The 20,797-nt window shown below is 34.3% G+C and overlaps 2 protein-coding genes across 2 annotated transcripts; both read left to right on the top strand.

Moving 5' to 3' along the window:
• The first annotated feature begins 8,953 nt into the window (after window positions 1-8,953).
• Window positions 8,954-10,918, top strand: LOC108339914 (uncharacterized). Its single transcript, XM_017577143.1, has 7 exons — window positions 8,954-9,165; window positions 9,314-9,400; window positions 9,498-9,680; window positions 9,774-9,938; window positions 10,040-10,093; window positions 10,238-10,384; window positions 10,482-10,918. Exons 1-7 carry the CDS (start codon window positions 9,022-9,024, stop codon window positions 10,878-10,880), a joined length of 1,179 nt encoding a protein of 392 aa, XP_017432632.1. The 5' UTR covers window positions 8,954-9,021; the 3' UTR covers window positions 10,881-10,918.
• A 7,573-nt stretch (window positions 10,919-18,491) lies between these two features.
• LOC108339321 (uncharacterized) lies at window positions 18,492-19,499 on the top strand. Its single transcript, XM_017576457.1, has one exon. The coding sequence runs from the start codon at window positions 18,492-18,494 to the stop codon at window positions 19,497-19,499; it is 1,008 nt and encodes a 335-aa protein (XP_017431946.1).
• The last annotated feature ends 1,298 nt before the right edge of the window (window positions 19,500-20,797 follow it).

Here is a 20,797-nt window from a genome sequence, read left to right as displayed (position 1 = left end):
AACTCTTGAAGGGTGTCATCCATCTTGGCCATTCTTTCTGAGAGGACGGTTGTTGTTGCCATTGTTGTTGTCTGGCAGCTTGTCCAAATTGATCTGATCCCATGTTTGAGTGAGGTCTCCACTTGTGGTGGAAATCACCCTATCCGAATTGCATCCTGCAAGCACTAGGCAACAAACCCTAGAAAAACTTTGTTAGCACAAAAACCAAAAACAAACAACTCAAAACTCAAATAAAATAAGACAAAAATAAAAAAATAAAAATAAAGTCAAAGTTAATCAAGAATCACACAAATAGTATAGTTTAAACCGTGAGTCCCCGGCAACAGCGCCAAAAACTTGTTGTTGGATTGGCAAGTGTACCAAATCATACAAGTAATATAAAATGGTAAGACCAAGTATCGTATCCCAGAAGACTCTCGGCACTAGACAATTGTGTGATAACTCGATTAATTAAGACCTAAATAAAACGAGATCATTGGTTTAAGATGCAAAGACAAAAAATTAAATATGAATGCAGTTTGATCAATAGCAGAAGAGCATAGTGATAAACGAATGTTGTTTAATATGAGATGAGTATGTTGTTGGGGTTAGATTTCACCAAGTTCCCACCCATGTATGTTAGAATTTTTCTTTATGCATTAATGTTAACGTCACTCACTAAATCACCTAAACCCGATCCCTCGGCGAAATAAGTTTGTCCTTACTCTTGGGAGAATTCAACAAGAACCTGAATTGTAAGGAACCTCCCAGCACTCATAGAATTCATACATCATGCTATGAATGAGTTAAACAAAACATGTAATAAGCACAGATGAATTAATCTAACAATTAATGAAAAAACATATGTTATTAAGAATCAATTCAAATACATGAGAGTTCACAAGGTTACATCATCCCCCAACAACAAATAGAGTTTAGTTCACCATAGACATGATGAAACTAGATGAATAATGGAAAAGCATGAGATAACAAAACCATAAAAGTAGAGGATGGAAGCTTTCACATCCAAATATGCCTTCAGAGAATGGAAAAGTATGTTGTTGTGCTGCTCCAGCCAGAGATACCAAACCTAGGACGCTTGATTCCTTTAAATTGAGCGAAGATAGATCAGAAACAAAGCCCAGGCCAATGTTAGTGGCACTCAAGCGCCCCACTTAGGGCGCCCGGGCACTGAGTGGTGGTCTTCTACCCCCAAGCCTTTAGAGATGATGCCCAAGCTTCGTGCTGCTGGCGCTCAAGCGCCCAAAAAGGGTGCCCGGGCAGTGAGCGACAGTCTTTTGCGCTCAAGCCTCCAAAAAGGGTGCCCAAGCTTTGAGCATCGCTCCCTTCTGGTGCTTTTCCATGCCTTTTTGAGCTCCATCTTCTTAGCACTTCATCCGTCCTTTCCATATTATCTGATTTGCAACCAAAACAAGGAGAATTAGTCATAAAACCATCAAATTCAACCTTAACTCTCTTATTCAAACAACTTAACAGAAAAACATGATTCCAAGCAAGTTTTGCAGCAGAAAAGGGTGTATTTAGTATCAAAATTATATCACAAATAAAGTTATTTTCAACCGTTATCACCTGTCCCAAGAATGATTATGGCACTGTTATTAAATTTCTGAAAAGGCAAATTTTCTCCCAGTTTGGAACACCCAGAGTACTCATTAGTGATGGAGGATCTCATTTTTGCAATTTTCAGCTTGCAAAGGTACTCAAGCACTATGGTGTGAGACACAAGGTAGCTACACCTTATCATCCACAGACAAATGGGCAAGTTGAGGTTTCTAATAGGGAGATAAAGAGGATTCTAGAAAAGACAGTTGCTTCATCAAGAAAGGATTGGTGTCAAACGTTAGATGATGCTCTTTGGGCATATAGAACTGCAATGAAGACAATTATTGGATTATCTTCTTTCCAAATGTTCTATGGAAAGGCATGTCACCTTCTAGTGGAGATGGAACATCGAGCTCTGTGGGCCTTAAAACTCTTCAATTTTGATCCTTATGACACTGCAAAAAAAGAGGAGAAGGAAAATTATTGAGCTTGAGGAGATGCGGTTGCATGCCTATGATTCTTCAAAGAACTACAAAGAAAATGCAAAATTTTATCATGACAGGAAGCTGGTAAAGAAAGTCTTTAATCCAGGACAGCGGGTGCTGCCATGTTATTTTGCACCATTATTGACTTCCCATCTTATGGTAATATGTCGGGGTACAGTGTGAAGGGTCATAAAACATGTCCTATATGTGAAGAAAACACTGCAGCTCATCAATTAAAACACGGAAGGAGGACAATGTATATGAGTCATCGACAATTTTTACAATCTAATCATCCATATCGAAGGTTAAAGAAAGCATTCAATGGAGAACAAGAGAAAGACAATGCACTCACTCCACTAACTAGACTTGAAGTTCTTGAAAACGTTAATATAGTACATCATGTATTTGGTAAAACGTCCAAGAAGTCTTCTATAACGACCCCTTGGAAGAAGAAATCAATATTCTTTGATCTTCCATATTGGTCAAAGTTAGATGATCGACATTGCATAGATGTCATGCATGTAGAGAAGAATGTTTGTGATAGCTTGATTGGTACACTACTAAAAATCCAAGGAAAAACAAAAGATGGAGTGAATGCATGTTTGGATTTGGTTGACATGAAGATCCGAGAAGAGTTGGCACCAAGAGAGATTGGTAAACGTACTTATTTGCCCCCTACATGTTACACAATGTCCAGACAAGAGAAGATAAGTTTTTGTCTTTGTTTAAAGAGTATCAAGGTACCACAAGGATACTCTTCAAATATCAAGAGCATAGTGTCAATGCAGGACTTAAAACTTATTGAATCACGTCTCACGATTGCCACGTCTTAATGCAACAATTGTTACCGGTGGCAATTTGTGGAATTTTGCCCAAAAAAGTTAGGCAAACCATAACTCAAGTGCGCTCATTTTTCTCATCAATTTGTAGTAAAGTCATCAATCCTACAAAGTTAGATGAACTTCAAAGCGACATTATCATTATCTTTTGTCAGCTAGAAATGTTTTTCCCTCCATCCTTTTTTGAGATCATGGTGCATTTACTTGTTCATTTGATCAGATAAATAAAGTTGTGTTGATGGGGAAGTGCATACCTAGAGAGAATATACTAAATGACATTTAAGAGAATGGGAAAGAAATTAAAAATGGAAGAGATAAAGAAAGACGAAACTTATGATTTGAAGATGCGGCACTTGAAGGAAGCTCCAAGATAAGCATCAAAGGAGGACCGCCACTTGCTTGAGCAAGATAAGGTCTGCCCAAAATAGGGACTTTGGAGACATAATACTATCTCAAAGAAGATTGCAAAATTGCAAATCAACTCAAAATTCAATTGATTCAAGGTAAGGTTGCTACAAAGGAGACCCCTTAACCTTCTTATATAGCCCTTGGAGTGAGTTTGGAAAATGGAATTAAGAGATGTGGGACTTATAAGTCTCAAGGCCGGTCAGCAGCTGTAGCACTTCTCCTTGGTGCTTGGAGTCCCACATTGCTTAATTCTCTCCATCCAAAAGGGTTTATAAGCCATCTAGTTCTCCTAAAGTTCAAAACATAAAAGCTAGCTATGCTACCTTGCGCTACAAGCTAAGACGCCTTCTTTCTCTTCTTTTCTTTTAAGAACAAGCCATGGAAAGTCCCACATTGTGCTTAAACGAAAAGAAAGATTTATAAGCGTTTATTCAACTAGAACTAACGAAAAGAAACAAAGAGGCAAATACAAGCCTATGAAATCTATTCTACTCTTTTTATGCTTGCTGTCACTTTGAAAACTCTTCATTGTTGCCCCATCTATGATCATATCATGTGTGGACCAGTATACTTAAGATGGATGTACCCTATTGAGCGTTATATGAAGATTTTGAAAGGGTACGTCAAAAATCAATATCGTCTAGAAGGTTCAATGATTGAAAGATATATTGCTGAAGATAGTATCGAGTTTTGCTCTTATTATATGACTAAAGAAAATCCGATAGGAGTCCCTCGGACATCATGGTTGAATAGATATTCTACAAGTAAAAGCATCTGAGGTGTGAATGTGGTGACGAGAAGTCGTGAAGAATTGATGCAAGCATATCTGTACATATTAAACAACACAGATGAAGTGATCCCATTTTTGGAAGCACACAAAGTGATGGAAGCAGCCTTCATGTTCAAGATTGGGGCGGCTCCTCGTACCAGAAGTGGTAGCGGAATGGATGGAGATGTTCCGGTGCAGGTAAGGTGTTTGAAGAAATGCTCGGCAGTGGTTTGGATTAGTGTGTCGTGAGTTTCTAGCTCAGATGGCCTTCCAGCAGGGAAGGAAGCTAAAGGAAGAATTGCTAAAACAGCATAAGTGGTGAACTCGAGAGAAGTGGCTGGATTTCAACAACATTTCATTATCAAACTCAAGTTATCTTTTACAATGGATCAAGCTCTATTTTATAGATGAAGAGAAGCTTGAGAACGTGCAATGAAATCTGCATATTTACAATGTGCATGAAGCAAAGAAAAGTGTTCAGGAGAAGCTACTCATTGGTTGTATGTTTCACGTGGAACATGTTTCAAACATGCTTCAAAGAGAAGAAGCTACGACTGGTGTGTTCCATGTGGTAAATGTGAGTTGTATGTTTCACAAGCAAAACATTTATCACGTGCAACATGTGAAATGGCTGATGTAAAACGCTGATGCAGGCTGTCTAACTCTTTATGCAGCTTTTTCATTCGGCAATTGCACCCTTCTTGGCTTCCTTTGTTTCCTCTTTCCTCGACAACTTCCTAGGGTCCTTCCAACCTTTATTGTCCTACAAAACAAGGTAAATGGATTTAGTTAAAGAGAATCTATCTGAGACTTAGATAAGGAAAGAGCTTTAGTAATCTTTATTCTACTTCCCTTTCTTTAGTCTTAGTTTTAGATCAGACTTCTTTGGATGGGAAATGCCTAAAGGGATTGTCATCATTCCCTCCCTCTTTAAAAACGATTTGTCCTCAAATCGGGAAGAAAGAAAGAAGCACAACTTTTGTTTCTATTTTCCACCTGGATAAAAAATATATCTACAAAAAATAACAACAATTAGTATGATTAAAGAGATATATGCAAAGATAAGAAGATAAAATGAAGGCCTTTTGAAAAAATTGTTATGAGAAGTCTTGCCTTTAATATGTTTTTCGATTCACTTTGTTTTGAACATTCCCCATGATAAAATGAAGAAACAAAGTGATGTCTTTTAGAAGAAGAGTCAAGGTATTTACCTGCAGAAGTTAACAACATGCATACCTTTGTCTCCTTCTTCTTTTCTTGAGAAGGTTGCTTTTCCAACCTATTTTCTTGTTTTCTTTCTTTTTCAATTTTTTCTTTGATTTTTATCTCATCCTCTTTCACTTGTTCAGGTGTAAGAGGAATCAATGTGATTTTATTGCCTTTATGGAGGAAAGTTATTTTGTTGGTATAGTCATTAGTGGAAATATGATCAAATTGCCATGGCCTACCGAGTAGAACATGCCCAACATTCATTGGAACAACATCACATAAAATTGTGTCTTCATAGTCGTCATCCTCTTTTATCCATTGAAGCTTATAAGGTTTGGGATGAGGAATAGTAGGTAAGACGAATTTGTTCACCACTCTAGAACTACAACAATTGCAAGAGGAACCACTATCCACAATCAATGAACAAGTGTTTTCAAAGATTTCGCATCTTGTTCTAAATAGGTTTTCCCTTTGTGATTGTTCTAGTTCTTTGGATTGACTTCCAAGAAGTCGTCTTACTAATAATAACTCACCTTCACAAGGTAAGGCTTCTTCCTCAGATATGGAAGTATCTGATTCACTTGAAGAATCCTCTTTTTCACTCTGATGGTCTAAGAGATAAGTAGACCTTTTGTGAGGACACTCAGAAGAATAATGTCCTCGTTCTCCACATTTAAAACATCTGGTCTCTCTTCCCCTTTTTTCCTTTGAAGGTTCTTTTTGAGAGGGATTTCTTTCTCGCTCTCTCTCTTTCTCTTTTTATTTTCCTCTCAGTCTCTCTTTCTCTTTTTGTTTTTCTTTTTCTCGAGGTTCTGAATACCTCGCTGGACTACCCTCCCTCTTAGGATCATTCCTATACATGGAGGTGGAAGGGAAAGTCCTTTTAGTGGAAGCTTTTCTTCTAATTTGTTCTTCCACTCTCATACATAGCTGCACAAAGTCATTGAGATCTAAATAAGGTAAAAGTTCTACCTTATCTCTGATCTCATAGTTAAGGTCGCTCTGTCAGTTATATATTCTCTCTGATACCAAGACCATGCTAGTGGCTCGTGGCACAGTCTATGAGACCGCCACTATAGTGCATGGTGTACAGCTAGCAGAAGATGATGTCAAGGTCACGGTGGGTGAAGTTGTCGTACCAGATGTCGTTCTTCCTGTGCCTACAAATGAGTTCTTCACTGTGGAAGGGGCATTTAAGTCCTTCGTCTCTTGGCTTAGACATTTGGTTGGTGATGTATCTGATCCCCCGGTAAAAACTCGTATTATATACTTCTCAATTTTAATATTTACTTCTAATTGACGTCATAACATAACCATTTTTTCATGTAACAATAGATAGGTCAAGAGGGAAGTCCTACAACGAAGAAGACTCATTTATCTGAGGACGACCCTCTTGGTGCGTTAGACGAGCTTGCTAAAATTATTTCAGATGCGTCGATGATTGTACATTGGGATTCTACTACATTTGGAAGAGAAGCTCATATCCCATTGTACTTGCATCAGCAAGATGTTAGGGAGCTTGCGCCGGGGAGAGAAGAAATTAATATTACACTCATTCAGTTGTGGATGATGTAAGTTTATGAGAACTTTTTTATATAATTCTTTTTTATCAAGTTACTTATATAAGATTATTTCTTCATTTTAGGTATATGTATGATGCTAGTAACAAGAAGGGGTTCAACGATGTATATGGGTTCATTGACTCCTCTATGACTCATGAAAGAAATAAATTTGATGATATCCAAACATACATCACCACCTGCTTTGGAATGGGAAAGGAGATATATTTTCTCCCTTATATACTTGGGTAAGTGAAGTTTGTTAACTTTAAAGTTTCATTTATTAATTTTGATATATGACAATTAAGTTATTACCAATTTCAGGCTTCATTGACAGCTACATCTGATCTCCATACCGGAGAACACTACTGTCTGGTTTTATTCATTGCACAAGTGTCCTCCCAACCCTCTTAGACATGTAGTAGATTGGTAAGAACCTCAATGTTTCAACTTTCTTTGTTATATAAATGTATGCTAAAGCAATTTTTTTTAATAGTTCCCTTACAACACATATGATGTTATGTGGGAGATCTACTGCTACAGTTAAAAAGCTTGCATGGGTTGCCCTTAAGGTTTGGTATTTTAGTCCATACTTTGTTACATTTGGTTCCATTCTAATGATGTTACTTAACATTTTATAATAATGATGATATATTGTAGTGTAATAGACAAACGGGGTGATATGAATGTGGTTACTACGTCATGTTTTGGATGATGACCATTATTTGTGCACATTACACCAGTGGATGACAAACGATAATATTTAGGTTTGAATTTTATTTTCTCTAAAGTTTAGATTTCATATACACTAATTGAAATCATTGTGTTTTATGCAGAGATTTAATAGGACTGCTCAAATTCCAGAGAAGTCACTTCAACTCGTGAGGAAAGCACTGGATAAATAGTAATTCAATTATATAATAGTATGTAGTAGATATTAGGATATAGTAAGTTCTAAGTTTATGTTTCTAAGTTGTTTTATGCTTTTGTACATTATTATTAGTTTAACTTTGTACATTACATTGATTTATGCTTCAAAGTTAATTTATGATTACATGGGATTGATTTATGCTTCTAAGAAGTTGACTTATGATTACATTGAATGTATTTATGTTTTAATATAATTTTCATTCAAAATATACGCTTCTGGATTATTCTGGACTGTTCTGGCTGTAAAATTATATGCAGGTCTATTTCTGTAGTTGGGAATGTAGCACAAATAGATCTGATTTAAAAAAAAAACAGGGGAATATGCCTCGGTTGAGACCATAACCGAGGCAAAAAAACACCCTATGACATCGGTTAAGGTCACAACCGAAGCAGAAAAGCTAGCGAATAAAAAAAAAGCAAAAAAGGACTCTACTGCCTCAATTAGTGTCCCAATCGAGGCAGTATAGAGGGACATACGACCTCGGTTCAGAGGGTACCGAGGCATAAAGTTCTGCAAAAAAAAATTACAAAATTACAAAATCTACTGCTTCGATTAACTTTGAACTGAAGCAAAATCCTTTCCTTTTATGCCTCGGTTCTGAACCGACTTTTTGCCTCGTCTTGATATGCCTCAGTTCAGAAACCACTATCTATTGATAAAAATAACCATTGTCATTTTCCCTAACTGCACTAGTGAAAAAGAATACATGACCTTGATTTTTTCATAACCGAGACCTATAAATTCGTGAAAGTTACAAAAATATTATCATTTATGCTTTGTTTTCGTCAAAATCGAAACCTATTAAATGTATTATACTAGTATTTTCAACACAGTGTCAATTTAAATATCTTTTGGTATTTTCAAAAATTTAATTGATTAATATTTTATATATTTTCATCCATTTAATGTTATAATAAATGTAATATAATACTAAAATAAATAAAATATTTAATACCATTTAATATTTAGTTATACACGTAATATATTTTTTGAGAGTCAAACTGGTAACATTTATTTCAATTTAAGATATTATTTTATATTTAGTGTGTAAGGTGAAGTATAATATTTTAATACTATAATAAATGCAATATTTAATATCATTGACTATTTAGCTATACGCGTAATATATTTATTGAGAGTAATAACTAGACTAATAACGTTTATTTAAATACTATTTAAGTTAATAAATTTATTGATAGTAATAACTGTTTCGCTTTCCGAGTAATATATTTATTGAGAATAATAACTAAACTATTAAGTAATCGACAATCTTGAGAAAATGATCAATTCTTTTCTTGTTGTGTGTTTGGTGATAAGTGGTGTTAGTATACCAGTTCATGGTTCTCAAGATACACTCAAAGAAGATTTGGAACTTGAAAGACAACTAAAGCTAATCAATAAGCCTCCTGCCAAAACTATTCATGTATTTTAGAATACCTTTTATATATATATATATATATATATATATATATATATATATATATATATATATATATATATTCTTTTGTTGAATATATTCTCATTATATTCACTAACTTTCTTTTATACATATTGTATTTTAAATTTTAAAGACAAAGAATGGAGACATTCTTGATTGCATTGACATTTATAAACAACTAGCATTTGATCATCCTTTATTAAAGAATCACAAGATACAGGTATATATGTATTATTTTGAATATCATCATACTTTAGAACTTTCTTTTTGTTGTATTGCTTGCTATTTAAATATATATTTGTATTGTTTAATTGCAGAGAAAACCTAGTTTTCAAAAATCAAGTACGAAAAATTTAGCAGATAGATCTAGTTTTAGACTTGAAGAAGTTCAATGTCCCAAAGGATATATTCCTGTTCGGAGAACAACAAAAGAAGATCTTATTCGAGAAAAACAATTATTAAAAAATAATATCTTCGTTCAAGACATTCCTGGTGTGCATGTATGTAGTTTCTTTTTGAACTAAATTTCAAATTTTGATGATTTGTTTTTGTTAATTACACCATGTTTAATTCTTATTTTTGTACTTTTGCAGCTTGCAGAATTAGCTCTTTCATCAAAATATAGTCCATACTATAGTGTTAATGGACGAAACAGTATTTATAATCCACCTGTCACTAAGGGTCAAATGTCTCTTTCTCATGTGTGGGTTCAAAATGGACCCATAAAGACTAACAATAAAATCAGTCTTGGATGGCAAGTGAGTGTTAATTTATTATTATATCCTTTTTTCCAATATATATTATATGAAAAAATATTTAATTTATGTTTATTTGTGTGCAATCTCACATTTTGATATAGGTGAGTTCAGATTTGTATGGTGACAATAAAACTCATTTATACGCATCATGGACGGTATGAACCTCTACATGAACATGAAGTTCCAATTTTGTTTCACATTATTTTATTTTTTTAATTCTGGAAGCATTTATATTAAAAAAGAAGAAACATGAATGTTTCATTTATTCCAAATTTAATGTTATATTAAAAAATATACAGAGCGACAACTTTCACAACACAGGATGTTACAATCTTCGATGTCCAGGTTTTGTCCACACTAACAAGAGAACTTATCTTGGTGCACCTATGACAAATATATCTTCTTATGGTGGAACAACTTTTGATTTTGTCACTTATATTTACATGGTAATGATATTGGCATTAATATTTCATGTAATATTATATGATACATACAGGTGATGTAGTATTGTTGACAAAATGTTATGTATACATGGATATTCAGGACCCAAAAACCAAAAACTGGTGGATTCAAATAGATGGTACAGATCTTGGATATTATCCTGCAAAGTTATTCTCTAACTTGACTTCGGCAGATAAAGTAGGGTGGGGTGGAAGAACATTGACTCCTCACGGTTCTCTCAGCCCTCAAATGGGATCTGGACATTTTCCTGATAAAAACCTTTATGATGCATGTTATTTCAGAACTATGACTTTTGAAAATTCATCTAGAATAAGGTTTGGACCAGAAAGATATCAAACAGAAAAGTACATTGACAAACCTAAATGTTATGACCTTACGTACTACGGCAATGCTTATGAAGATGCTCCTGGACATTTGCTCTATATGCTGGAATTTGGAGGACCAGGTGGTAAGTGTGATGATAAATTAGTCCACTTTTAGTAATTGATGAACTTCCTAAATAAATATTGTTACTATCATTAGTATTAATAATTTCCTTTTCAACCATTCTCGTGTTTTGATCGATACTTTTAATATTTCGATACTGAAAAAATATTGTTAAGATCATAACATACAACATCCACATTGTAAGATAAGATATGACCAAATTAAATATAATGCAAAAAAGTATCAACTAATGTAATGCATATATGAATATGATCCATATAAATAGAGCTATGATAAACCCACACCAATAGTTGACAAAACATAAGTGCAAACTATAACTTTAACCTTTTTAAGATTATGAAATTTTAAAAAAATGCCTCAATTGTAACACCAATTCGGGTGTAACTGTTTATTCTTAACATCTATTTATTTTCACAAAATATAAATTTCAACACCACCTATAAGAAAATAATAAATCATAAGTACTAATAGATAACTAAAATTACACGTCTTTAAATAACATTGTTTTAGAATTACAATCCTTAGAAAAGTTTCTAAATTTTTTTCTTAGCACATCTCTCATTTTTTTTTTCTGCATGTCTAGTTTCATTTATAACATTATTTATTCCTATATAACAACCTAAATCATATAATCATCGCACAAACACAAACAAATAAAGATGAATTAATTAAATAAAACATAAGATGAAGACATTATCATATCATTCACCCATAATAATCAAACTATCCATTTCAGTCCATCAATCTTCTAAATAATTTCAAAATCCACTGTCACATCATTCAAGGGAAATCAGGTACACATTACCATACTAATATATGGAGTCACTTTCCACCACTCTTACAAGAGTTTCAAGGTATTGACTAAGTTAGATACCATTTTATAAACTAAAAAATTTTGATATCTAAAATAGTCTCCATTATTAGTAAAAAATTATAATTAAAATTTTCTCATTTAGAGTTTAAATTAGTGTCTAACATTAGTTATCAAAGTTTTAGTGACCGACTATTATGGACTCACTATTATGGATTCTAAACTAGTTTGTTATATATTAATTTAGACTCAAAACGATTATAATTTCTTATTAATAATTGACTATTTTAAATACCAACAAATTATAGTTTAGTGTCCAACATAGTCCATGTAATAATATAATTTGTTTTGTCTCTTGATTGTTATTTAATAATTTTTTAATGTAACTTAAAACCATTCTTCATTGAAAATTACGTCAATTTAAATACTTTTTGGTATTTTCAAATCTTTTATTCATTAATATTTCATATATTTTCATCCAACGCTATGAGATATTTAATACCACTTAATTAAATAACAACCAAATATTTTTATTGTAGATTTTATTCGTAGATATCTACAAATTTTTTTTGTCATCTCCAATTGTTAGAGATTAATTTAGATTTTAATTCACAAATTAATTATAATTTTTTTATTAATAATTGATTATTTTAAATATTAACAAATTTTAGTTTACTGTCCAACTTAGTCAATATAATACTTAATTAGCTTGGTTTAAATTTGATTGTAATTAGCTTGGTTTCATTGAAAAATTGTGTCAATTTAAATAACTTTCAGTATTTTCAAATTTTTAGTGATTAATATTTCATATATTTTATAGAAATTTAATGCTATAATAAATGTAAGACTTAATAGTATTGAATATTTAGCTATAAATGTAATATATTTATTGAGAGTAATAACTGAACTAGTAACGTTTAATTCAATTTAAGATACTACTTTATCTTTAGTGGGTTATGTAACGTATCAGTACGTAATTGACAATTGTAAGACCTTGGAAAATTAAACCGTAAGTCAGCTGTCAAATCTAATTAATGCACTGAAACTCTTCTCTGATTTCATTAAAAACCCACTTCCATAACTCTACAACTCACGCCAAGTGTCACCAGGAAAGAATTGAAGTCAGTAATGGGGGTGCAGGTGTCGACAGGAGAGACGCACGTTCGTTTGGATGTGGGTTGAACAAAACTGATTTTCTGAAAAACCCTCCCACTCTCCTGCACGCACCTTCTCACTCCCAAAACTCAGATTTCATTTTCTCCACCTTCTCTCTAGAAAGCTTCCATCTTCTCTCTACCGTAACTCATTTTCCTTTTCTCCGATCAAATTTCAGAGACCGTAGAAGAGATCCCGACGTTCTAAGCTTTCCATTAAACCGAACAAGTTCAAGTTTGAAGCTGGTAAGTTTCTTCCCTTAGTTGTTCGTTCTTAGGTTTCATGCAAAACCAAACCTGGTTGCATGCATTCACTTTGTCTGAATCAAATCTGGATTCTGTAAATTGTTTTAGTTCACAAGAGTTGAGTGACCTTGAGGGTAGAAGTTGTAGTGGACAAACCAAAAAACCTTGAGTTTAGGACGTTCACCACTAATCCAGGTAAGGGAAGCTTATTTAATTTAATTGATACTTGTATATTGTATGAACGTCCGTTATTGACTGAATGTATGAAGTATATGCTGATTGAGTATGTATGATGATGGTTGATATGTATGAATGTGAATATGGATAATTATTGTGGAGTATGAATTGTAATACGAATCCTATAAAGTATATGAATTGATAATTGATATGAAATTATAAGATATGAACTGTGTGATAAATGTTGAGTTAGAATAGATGAAAAATCTGAATATGACATTTCTTACCATGGTAATGCACGCTCGTTATCGAACGGTCTTATACCGTTCGGTTTCCTAGTAAACGGTTTAAAATGAAATTCTTTCATTCGGAAAGAACTCTGGTCGAGAACGAGCGTCCTCCAGTGAAATGCTATGTCTGAGCGTTCGACTCAGCCTAGCGGTATCCGAGTCTCTGAAATGAAATAATAATATTTATACTCTTATACTTTAAAATTAGTAACGCTTGGTCTTATACCTAGCGTTCGTCATAAGCAGTGCTCGGTCTTATACCTAGCGTTCGTACTAATGAGCTCTCGGTCGTATACCTAGCATTCGTCCTACGTATTGCTCGGTCTTATACCAAGCGCTCGTATTGTTGTATAACCAACCTTGATAAAATAGCGTTCGTTCAATTATAATAATATTTCCTTTCTTCACGTTCGGTCAGTCACTGGCAACAAATTTTTGTACGTGAATTACTCCAAAGATAGTTCTAAATATTCTTGACTCTTCTCTTTACATTGGATCCATTTTAAGGTCTCTATAATGAAATTATTTTAAGTATCAGTGTAAACTCAAACGAGTTAGTTCATTTAACTGACCCAAGTAGAAAGTAACGTCCGCTACAGATTTCTTAGTTCATTCATTCCGTTTTTCTTACCGTTCGTCCTCGTCCTTCAGAGGGTTGGACGTTCGTTATCTTATGTCTATGAAAGTAAAGATGAAAATGATAATAAAGTAAAAGATTATAAAGGGTGAACATGATATGGAATGATTATACGATTATGGATTTTGTACGAGCGTTCTAGGGAGGAACGACTCATATATATTGAATATTGGAATTGGTAAAGTATGACTGTGGGCATGCTAATGCTGGCAGTCCATCCTGATGTTCCGTGAGTACTCATCCTCATGTAGAGGGGGTAGGTCATGTGTGGGAACGGGAGGAGGTCATAGTCCTTAGGGGTACTTTGGATAGGGCTAACCTCGAGTGGCAACTGTTGAGTGTATCCCAGTTACTACATCACTCGGGTGCAAGGACGCCTGTAGCTACACAGATTCATACAGTCTGGACGGTCTGTCTAGTACTATATGTCGTATGATGTTATATATATTGAACTATGTGTTGATGTGTATTGTGAATGCTTATTTTATATCTTGATGTATGAATTAAATTGCATAAGCTTACCCTTCGTTTTCCTTGTGTTGTCTGTTGTCCTTGTACGTTCATCCTGTCGTTGCAATGATCATCCGTGTGGATGTGAGCAGAAGGCGAGGCTACTTTGGAGGACGTTATTGAAGAGGAGAACTTGGTCGACGTGGAAGTTAAAGCCGAGCCCTAGATCGCTCGTTAAACTTTTAGTTGTTAGTCGTCCGTTTTGATAGTTGAACATTCGGTTAATGCTTTGTAAAACCGTTCGTTCTTAACTCCTATTTCTGTAGTTTGGTAGTAGAATTCTGTACTTAAATCCTTTTGACTTTTGAACCTCAATTTTTTTAGTGTAAGACTGCATTGCTTAACTGTTTAATGTAATTAATTCTATTATATGGTGATTACTGTATTTTGGGATGTTACAACAATCTTCAAAAAATGATTAACCATTTCTTGTTGTGTGTTTGGTGATAAGTGGTGTTAGCATACCAGTTCATGGTTTTCAAAATACACTCAGAGAAAGAACACCAAAGCTAATCAATAAGTCCCCAATCAAATACACACCTGTAACTTGTGATTCTTATTATCAAATGCTAATTATTTATAAATATCAATGCAATTATGCAATAATTTATAAATATTCATTAATAATTTTCTTTTATGTCTTGTATTTTAAATTTTGAAGACAAAAATAGAGACATTGTTAATTACATTGATATTTATAAATAATTAGCATTTGATAATAAGAATCACAAGTTATATATATATATATATATATATATATATATATATATATATATTTGAATATATATATATATATATATATATTTGAATATATATATATATATATATTTGAATATCATCATATTTTAAGCTTTTTTTATTGCATTTGCTTGTGATTTAAATATATATTTATATTGTTTACACGTAGAGAAAACTTAGTTTTCAAAAACCAAGTCAGAAGAATTTAGCAAATAAACGTAGTGTTAGACTTGACAAAGTCCAATGTCCTAAAAGTTTTATTCTTATTTGGATGACAATAAAAGATGATCTCATTCGAAAAAAATAATTATTTCATTCAAGATATTTCAGATGTTCATGTAAGTTGTCTCCTTTTCAATTGCATTTCAAATTTTTATGATTTATTTTTGTTAATTACTCATGTTTGTACTTTTGCAACTTGCAGATAACACAATAGTAGATAAAATTCATATAGTAAAGGATGCTCACAAAATTAAACGTGAGAATCATGATGGAAAGAAACGAGAAACAAGATAAGTAGAAGAAAACCAGAAGCCAAACTAGAAGAAAAGTAAAAAGGGTGAAAAAAGAAGCATATACAATATGTGTAAAAAGATAATATAAAAGAGAGAAAAACAGAAAGAGAAAAGAAGTGGGTCGAACTTCTTTCTATAGCCCAAGTGCAGAGACTATCATCCTCCTTCAAGTTGGGAGTAGATATTAGTTATTCCCAGCTTGGAATGAAGATATTCAAACACAGTAGGATCAAGAGGTTTGGCGAAGAGGTCCACAACTTGTTCAATGGTTGAAATAGGGAGCAGCTGTAGGAGGCCATTGTTGATCTTGTCCGTTACAATGTGGCAGTCTATCTCTATATTTTTTGTGCGTTCATGGAAGACCTGATTTGGAGCAATCTGGATAGCTGATAACGGTTGAATTTACCATTATTTGATACTTAATTTTGATACTAAAAACACCCTTTTTTACTTAGAAACTAGCTTGGAATCATAGTTTTGATGAATAAGAGTGTTGAAGGTTAATTTAATGGTTTTGTGCTAGATCTCCTTGTTTTCAACAGAAATTGAGATGATTTGGAAGAAGAGTTGAAGTAGTAAGGAGTTGGAACTCAGGAAGAGATGAAAAATCATCAGAAAGGAGGATCGTAGTAGCGTTGAGCACCACTTTAGGGGCCCTAAATGCTAGAGTACACTATCTCACGCTTGGCTGCCCTTTTTCTAGAGCCCTCAGTGCAGGATGCCCCTGGCTCGCGCTTGGGCGCCCTTTTCAAGAGTGCTGAGCAGCATTTCCTCGAGTCGCACCACACCTGCTTGCCTTCTAAGCTGACCTTGAGCGTCAGTTCTAACCCGCACACCGCCTGGGCGTCCTAAGTGGGGCATTGAGCGTCAGTCTCGTGGACTTGGACCCATTTTCTGTTATTTCTATGCTCTATTTAAGGACTTGGACGTCCTAGGGTTCACATCTTTGGACAAAATAGGCACAAAAACACACTCTTTGATCCCTCGGAGCCGGATTTGGATGCGAAAGCTCCTATCTTCAATTTCTAGGGTTTTATCTTTCATTCTTTTTTCCATTATTCATCTAGTTTCACCATGTCAATGGTGAACTAAACTCTATTTTTTGTTGGGGAATGATGTAACCTTTGTAAACTCTCATGTATTGAATTGATTCTTGATTATATATGCTTCTTTCATTAATTGTTATGGTAATTCTTCTTCACGTATTGCTTGCTTTGATTAACTCATTCATTAGCACGATCTATGATTTGCATGAGTACCGGAAGATATCTTACAATTAATGTTCTGGAGAATTATTCCCAGAAGTAGTATTGCTCAGGAAGGGGGGTATGAGTTCTGGTTGTCTTAAGCTTCTGATCTTCAGAATTAATTATTAGGAATGCTAGGAATCGTATGAATTAATAGTTAAGGATAAGCTTTCTTCGCCGAGGAATCGAGTTTTAAGTATAGTAGATAGTGACATTGACATTAATGAAGAAGTAGAATTCGTATATACATGAGAGTAAACTAGGTGAAATCTAACCCCAACAACATATTCATCCCATAATATCAAATCCGTTCATCTTTGCACTTTTTTCCAATTGATCAAATTGCATGCATATTTACTTTTCAGTATTTGCATTCTAAACCCAAAATAGTTTGTTTTCAAGTCTTATTTAATCAAGAAGTCACGTAGTTGTTTAGGCCGTAAGTCTCTAGGGAAACGATACTTGGTCTTACGATGTTTATTACTTGATATGATTCGGTACACTTGCCAGAGTCTTAACAAGTTTTTGGTGCCGTTGTCGGGGACTCATGATTTAACTATTCTATTTGTGTGATTATTGATTTGCTTTGACTTGATTTTTTTTATTTTGCTCTAATATTGTTTTTTAGGGTTTTGTGTTCAGCACATGCAGGATGCACTTCGGACAAGAAGTTAACTATATGGGTACTCAGTTCCACCAAGGTAATTTCAGCCACGGGTGGTTACCTTATCCAAGCATGGGACAAAGTCAATTTGGGCAAGCTGCTAAACAATTGAATAGACCACCACAACAGCAACAATGACAGCAACAATCCTCTATTTCAGAAAGAATTGTAAAGGTAGATGACACACTTCAATAGTTGATGCAGATGTTTGTATCTCATCATAAAAACATTGAAGCGGCACTTAGAAGGATGGGGATGCAGATTAGTCATCTAGTTCAGAATGTGGAAGATTTTTGGGGGTAATATGAAAATTAACCGTAGAAAGGAATGCAAAGCCGTTGTTACTAAAAGTGGCAGACTTTTAGATGAGAGAAAAATAGAGAGAAAAGAAAAAGAGAGGTTGAGTGAAAAAGAGAAAGATGTAGAGGAAGAAAAAGAAAAAGAAGAGAGTGAGAGAAAAAAAAGGAAAGAGAAAGGGAAGAAAAGAAAAAAAAGAGAGGAAGAGAATGAGAGAAAAAAGAAAGAATTATATGAAAAACCTTTTCCTTACTCAAAGAATTATTCTAGGAAGGAGAAGGAAAAACAATTTGAGTGTTTCATGGAGATTTTCAAGAAATTGGAGATTAACATACCCTTTTCTGAAGGTTTGTAACAAATGCCTTCATATGCTAAATTTCTGAAGGAACTCCTCACTAAGAAAAGGAAATACATTGAAGAGAAAATCATTGAAGTACAAGGAAACTGCAATGCTATCATACAAAAGCTTTTACCTCCCAAGTTAAAAGATCCAAGAAGCTTCACCATTCCTTGCACTATAGGAAATATCTCTGTTGGAAGGGCATTAATTGATTTGGGAGCCAGTATCAATCTGATGTCGCTCTCTATGTTTAAGAAGATTGAAGGTTTGGAACTCAAGCCTACTCGGATGACTCTTCAACTAGCAAATAGATCTTTGAATTATCCTTATGGAGTAGTTGAAGACGTGCTTGTGAAGGTAGACAAGTTTCTATTTCCTGTGGACTTTGTTATCATTGAGATGGAGGAGGATGTAAATGTGCCTCTCATTCTTAGGAGACCGTTTATGAAGACTGCAAGAGTCTTAATTGATGTGGAGAATGGCAAGCTTAAAGTAAGAGTCCAAGATGAAGAAGTGAACTTTGATGTGTTTGAAGCTATGTCATATCCCAAGGATGATAAAGCATGTTTCCAGTTTGATACACTTGACGAAGTTTGTATGGTGCAAGAGAAGATGGTAAGTTGTTCTTTGCCTTTAGAGAAGATGCTCATTGATGCATGCGAAGATTTGAATGAAGAGGAAGAAGAGTTAATTGGTGAGTGCTTGAATGACCTGGAGGTGTTAAAAGAACTTCCATTGCATGAGGCAAATTTTGAGAAGATTAATGCTAAGGAAGACGTCAAGGAAAAGAAACTGGAGTTGAATGTATTACCATCACATTTAAAGTATGTTTTCTTAGAAGAAGGTGGGAAGAAACCGGTCATCATTAGTAATTCTTTATCTCTCATAGAAGAAGAAAAGTTGGTAGAAGTATTGAAAGCCAACAAAGGAGCTATTGGATGGTTAATTACATATCTCAAAGATATAAGCCCAACATATTGCATGCACAAAATATTTATGGAAGATGATTATAGACCTGTTGCTTAACCACAGAGAAGACTGAACCCTATGATGAAGGAGGAGGTGAGAAAAGAAGTTTTGAAGCTTCTGGAGGCTGGCATTATATATCCTATCTTTGACAGTGCATGGGTAAGTCCAGTACAGGTAGTGCCAAAGAAAGGTAGGATGACAATAATTTATAATGAGAAAAATGAGCTCATTCCTACTAGAAAAGTTACTGGGTGGAGGATGTGCATTGATTATAGGAAGCTGAATAAGGCCACAAGGAAGGATCATTTTCCTCTTCCTTTTACAGATTAGATGTTAGAAAGATTGGCAGGTCAGGTTTAAGAGATGCATCCAAACAAATCTTGTGCTTAATTGGGAAAAATGTCATTTTATGGTGACTGAAGGAATTGTTTTGGGTCATAAGAATGCTTCCAGGGGAATTGAAGTTGATAAAGCCAAAGTGGAGGTCATTGTGAAACTTCCACCACCAACGAATGTGAAAGGAATTAGAAGCTTTCTAGGCCATGCTGGGTTTTATCGAAGATTTATTAAAGATTTTTCAAAGATTCCCAAACCCTTTAAGCAATCTCCTTGTCAAAGATGTGCCTTTTGTAATGGATGATGAGTGCATGAAAGCGTTTGAGATTCTAAAGAAGAAGCTTATCTCTGCGCTAGTTATTGTAGCTCCAGATTGGAATCAAGACTTTGAGTTAATGTGTGATGCTAGTGATTATGCTATAGGTGTTGTACTTGGTCAGCGAAGGGAGAAGGTTTTTCACACCATCTATTATGCTAGCAAAGTCTTGAATGAAGCTCAGTTGAATTATTCCACCACACAAAAGGAATTTCTTGCTATAATATATGCCTTGGAAAAATTTTGACCTTATCTCATTGGGTCTAAGGTGATCATCTACACGGATCATGCAGCTATAAAGTATTTACTAACTAAACCCGACTCTAAACCGGGTTTGATTAGATGGGTACTTTTACTGCAAGAGTTTGATGTGGAAATCCGTGATAAGAAAGGGAGTGAGAACGCGATTGCTGATCATCTCTCCCGGTTAGTGAATGGTGAAGTCACAAGTAAAGGAAAAGAGGTTTGGGAGTCTTTTTCAGATGAAACACTTTTGTATATTCAACAAAGGTCATGGTTTGTTGATATGGCTAATTTTAAAGCTGCGGGAGTAATTCTAGAAGATTTTAATTGGCAACAGAAGAAAAAGTTTTTGCATGATGCAAAACAATTTATCTAGGATGATCCGCTTTTATTCAAGATTGAAGGAGATAATATGTTGAGACGATGTGTTACTAATGAAGAAGCAGAAGGAATTCTTTGG

This window comes from Vigna angularis, chromosome 5 (assembly GCF_016808095.1).
Source record: "Vigna angularis cultivar LongXiaoDou No.4 chromosome 5, ASM1680809v1, whole genome shotgun sequence".
Classification (NCBI taxonomy): Eukaryota; Viridiplantae; Streptophyta; class Magnoliopsida; order Fabales; family Fabaceae; genus Vigna; species Vigna angularis.
This window is presented reverse-complemented; position numbering and strand designations above follow the sequence as displayed.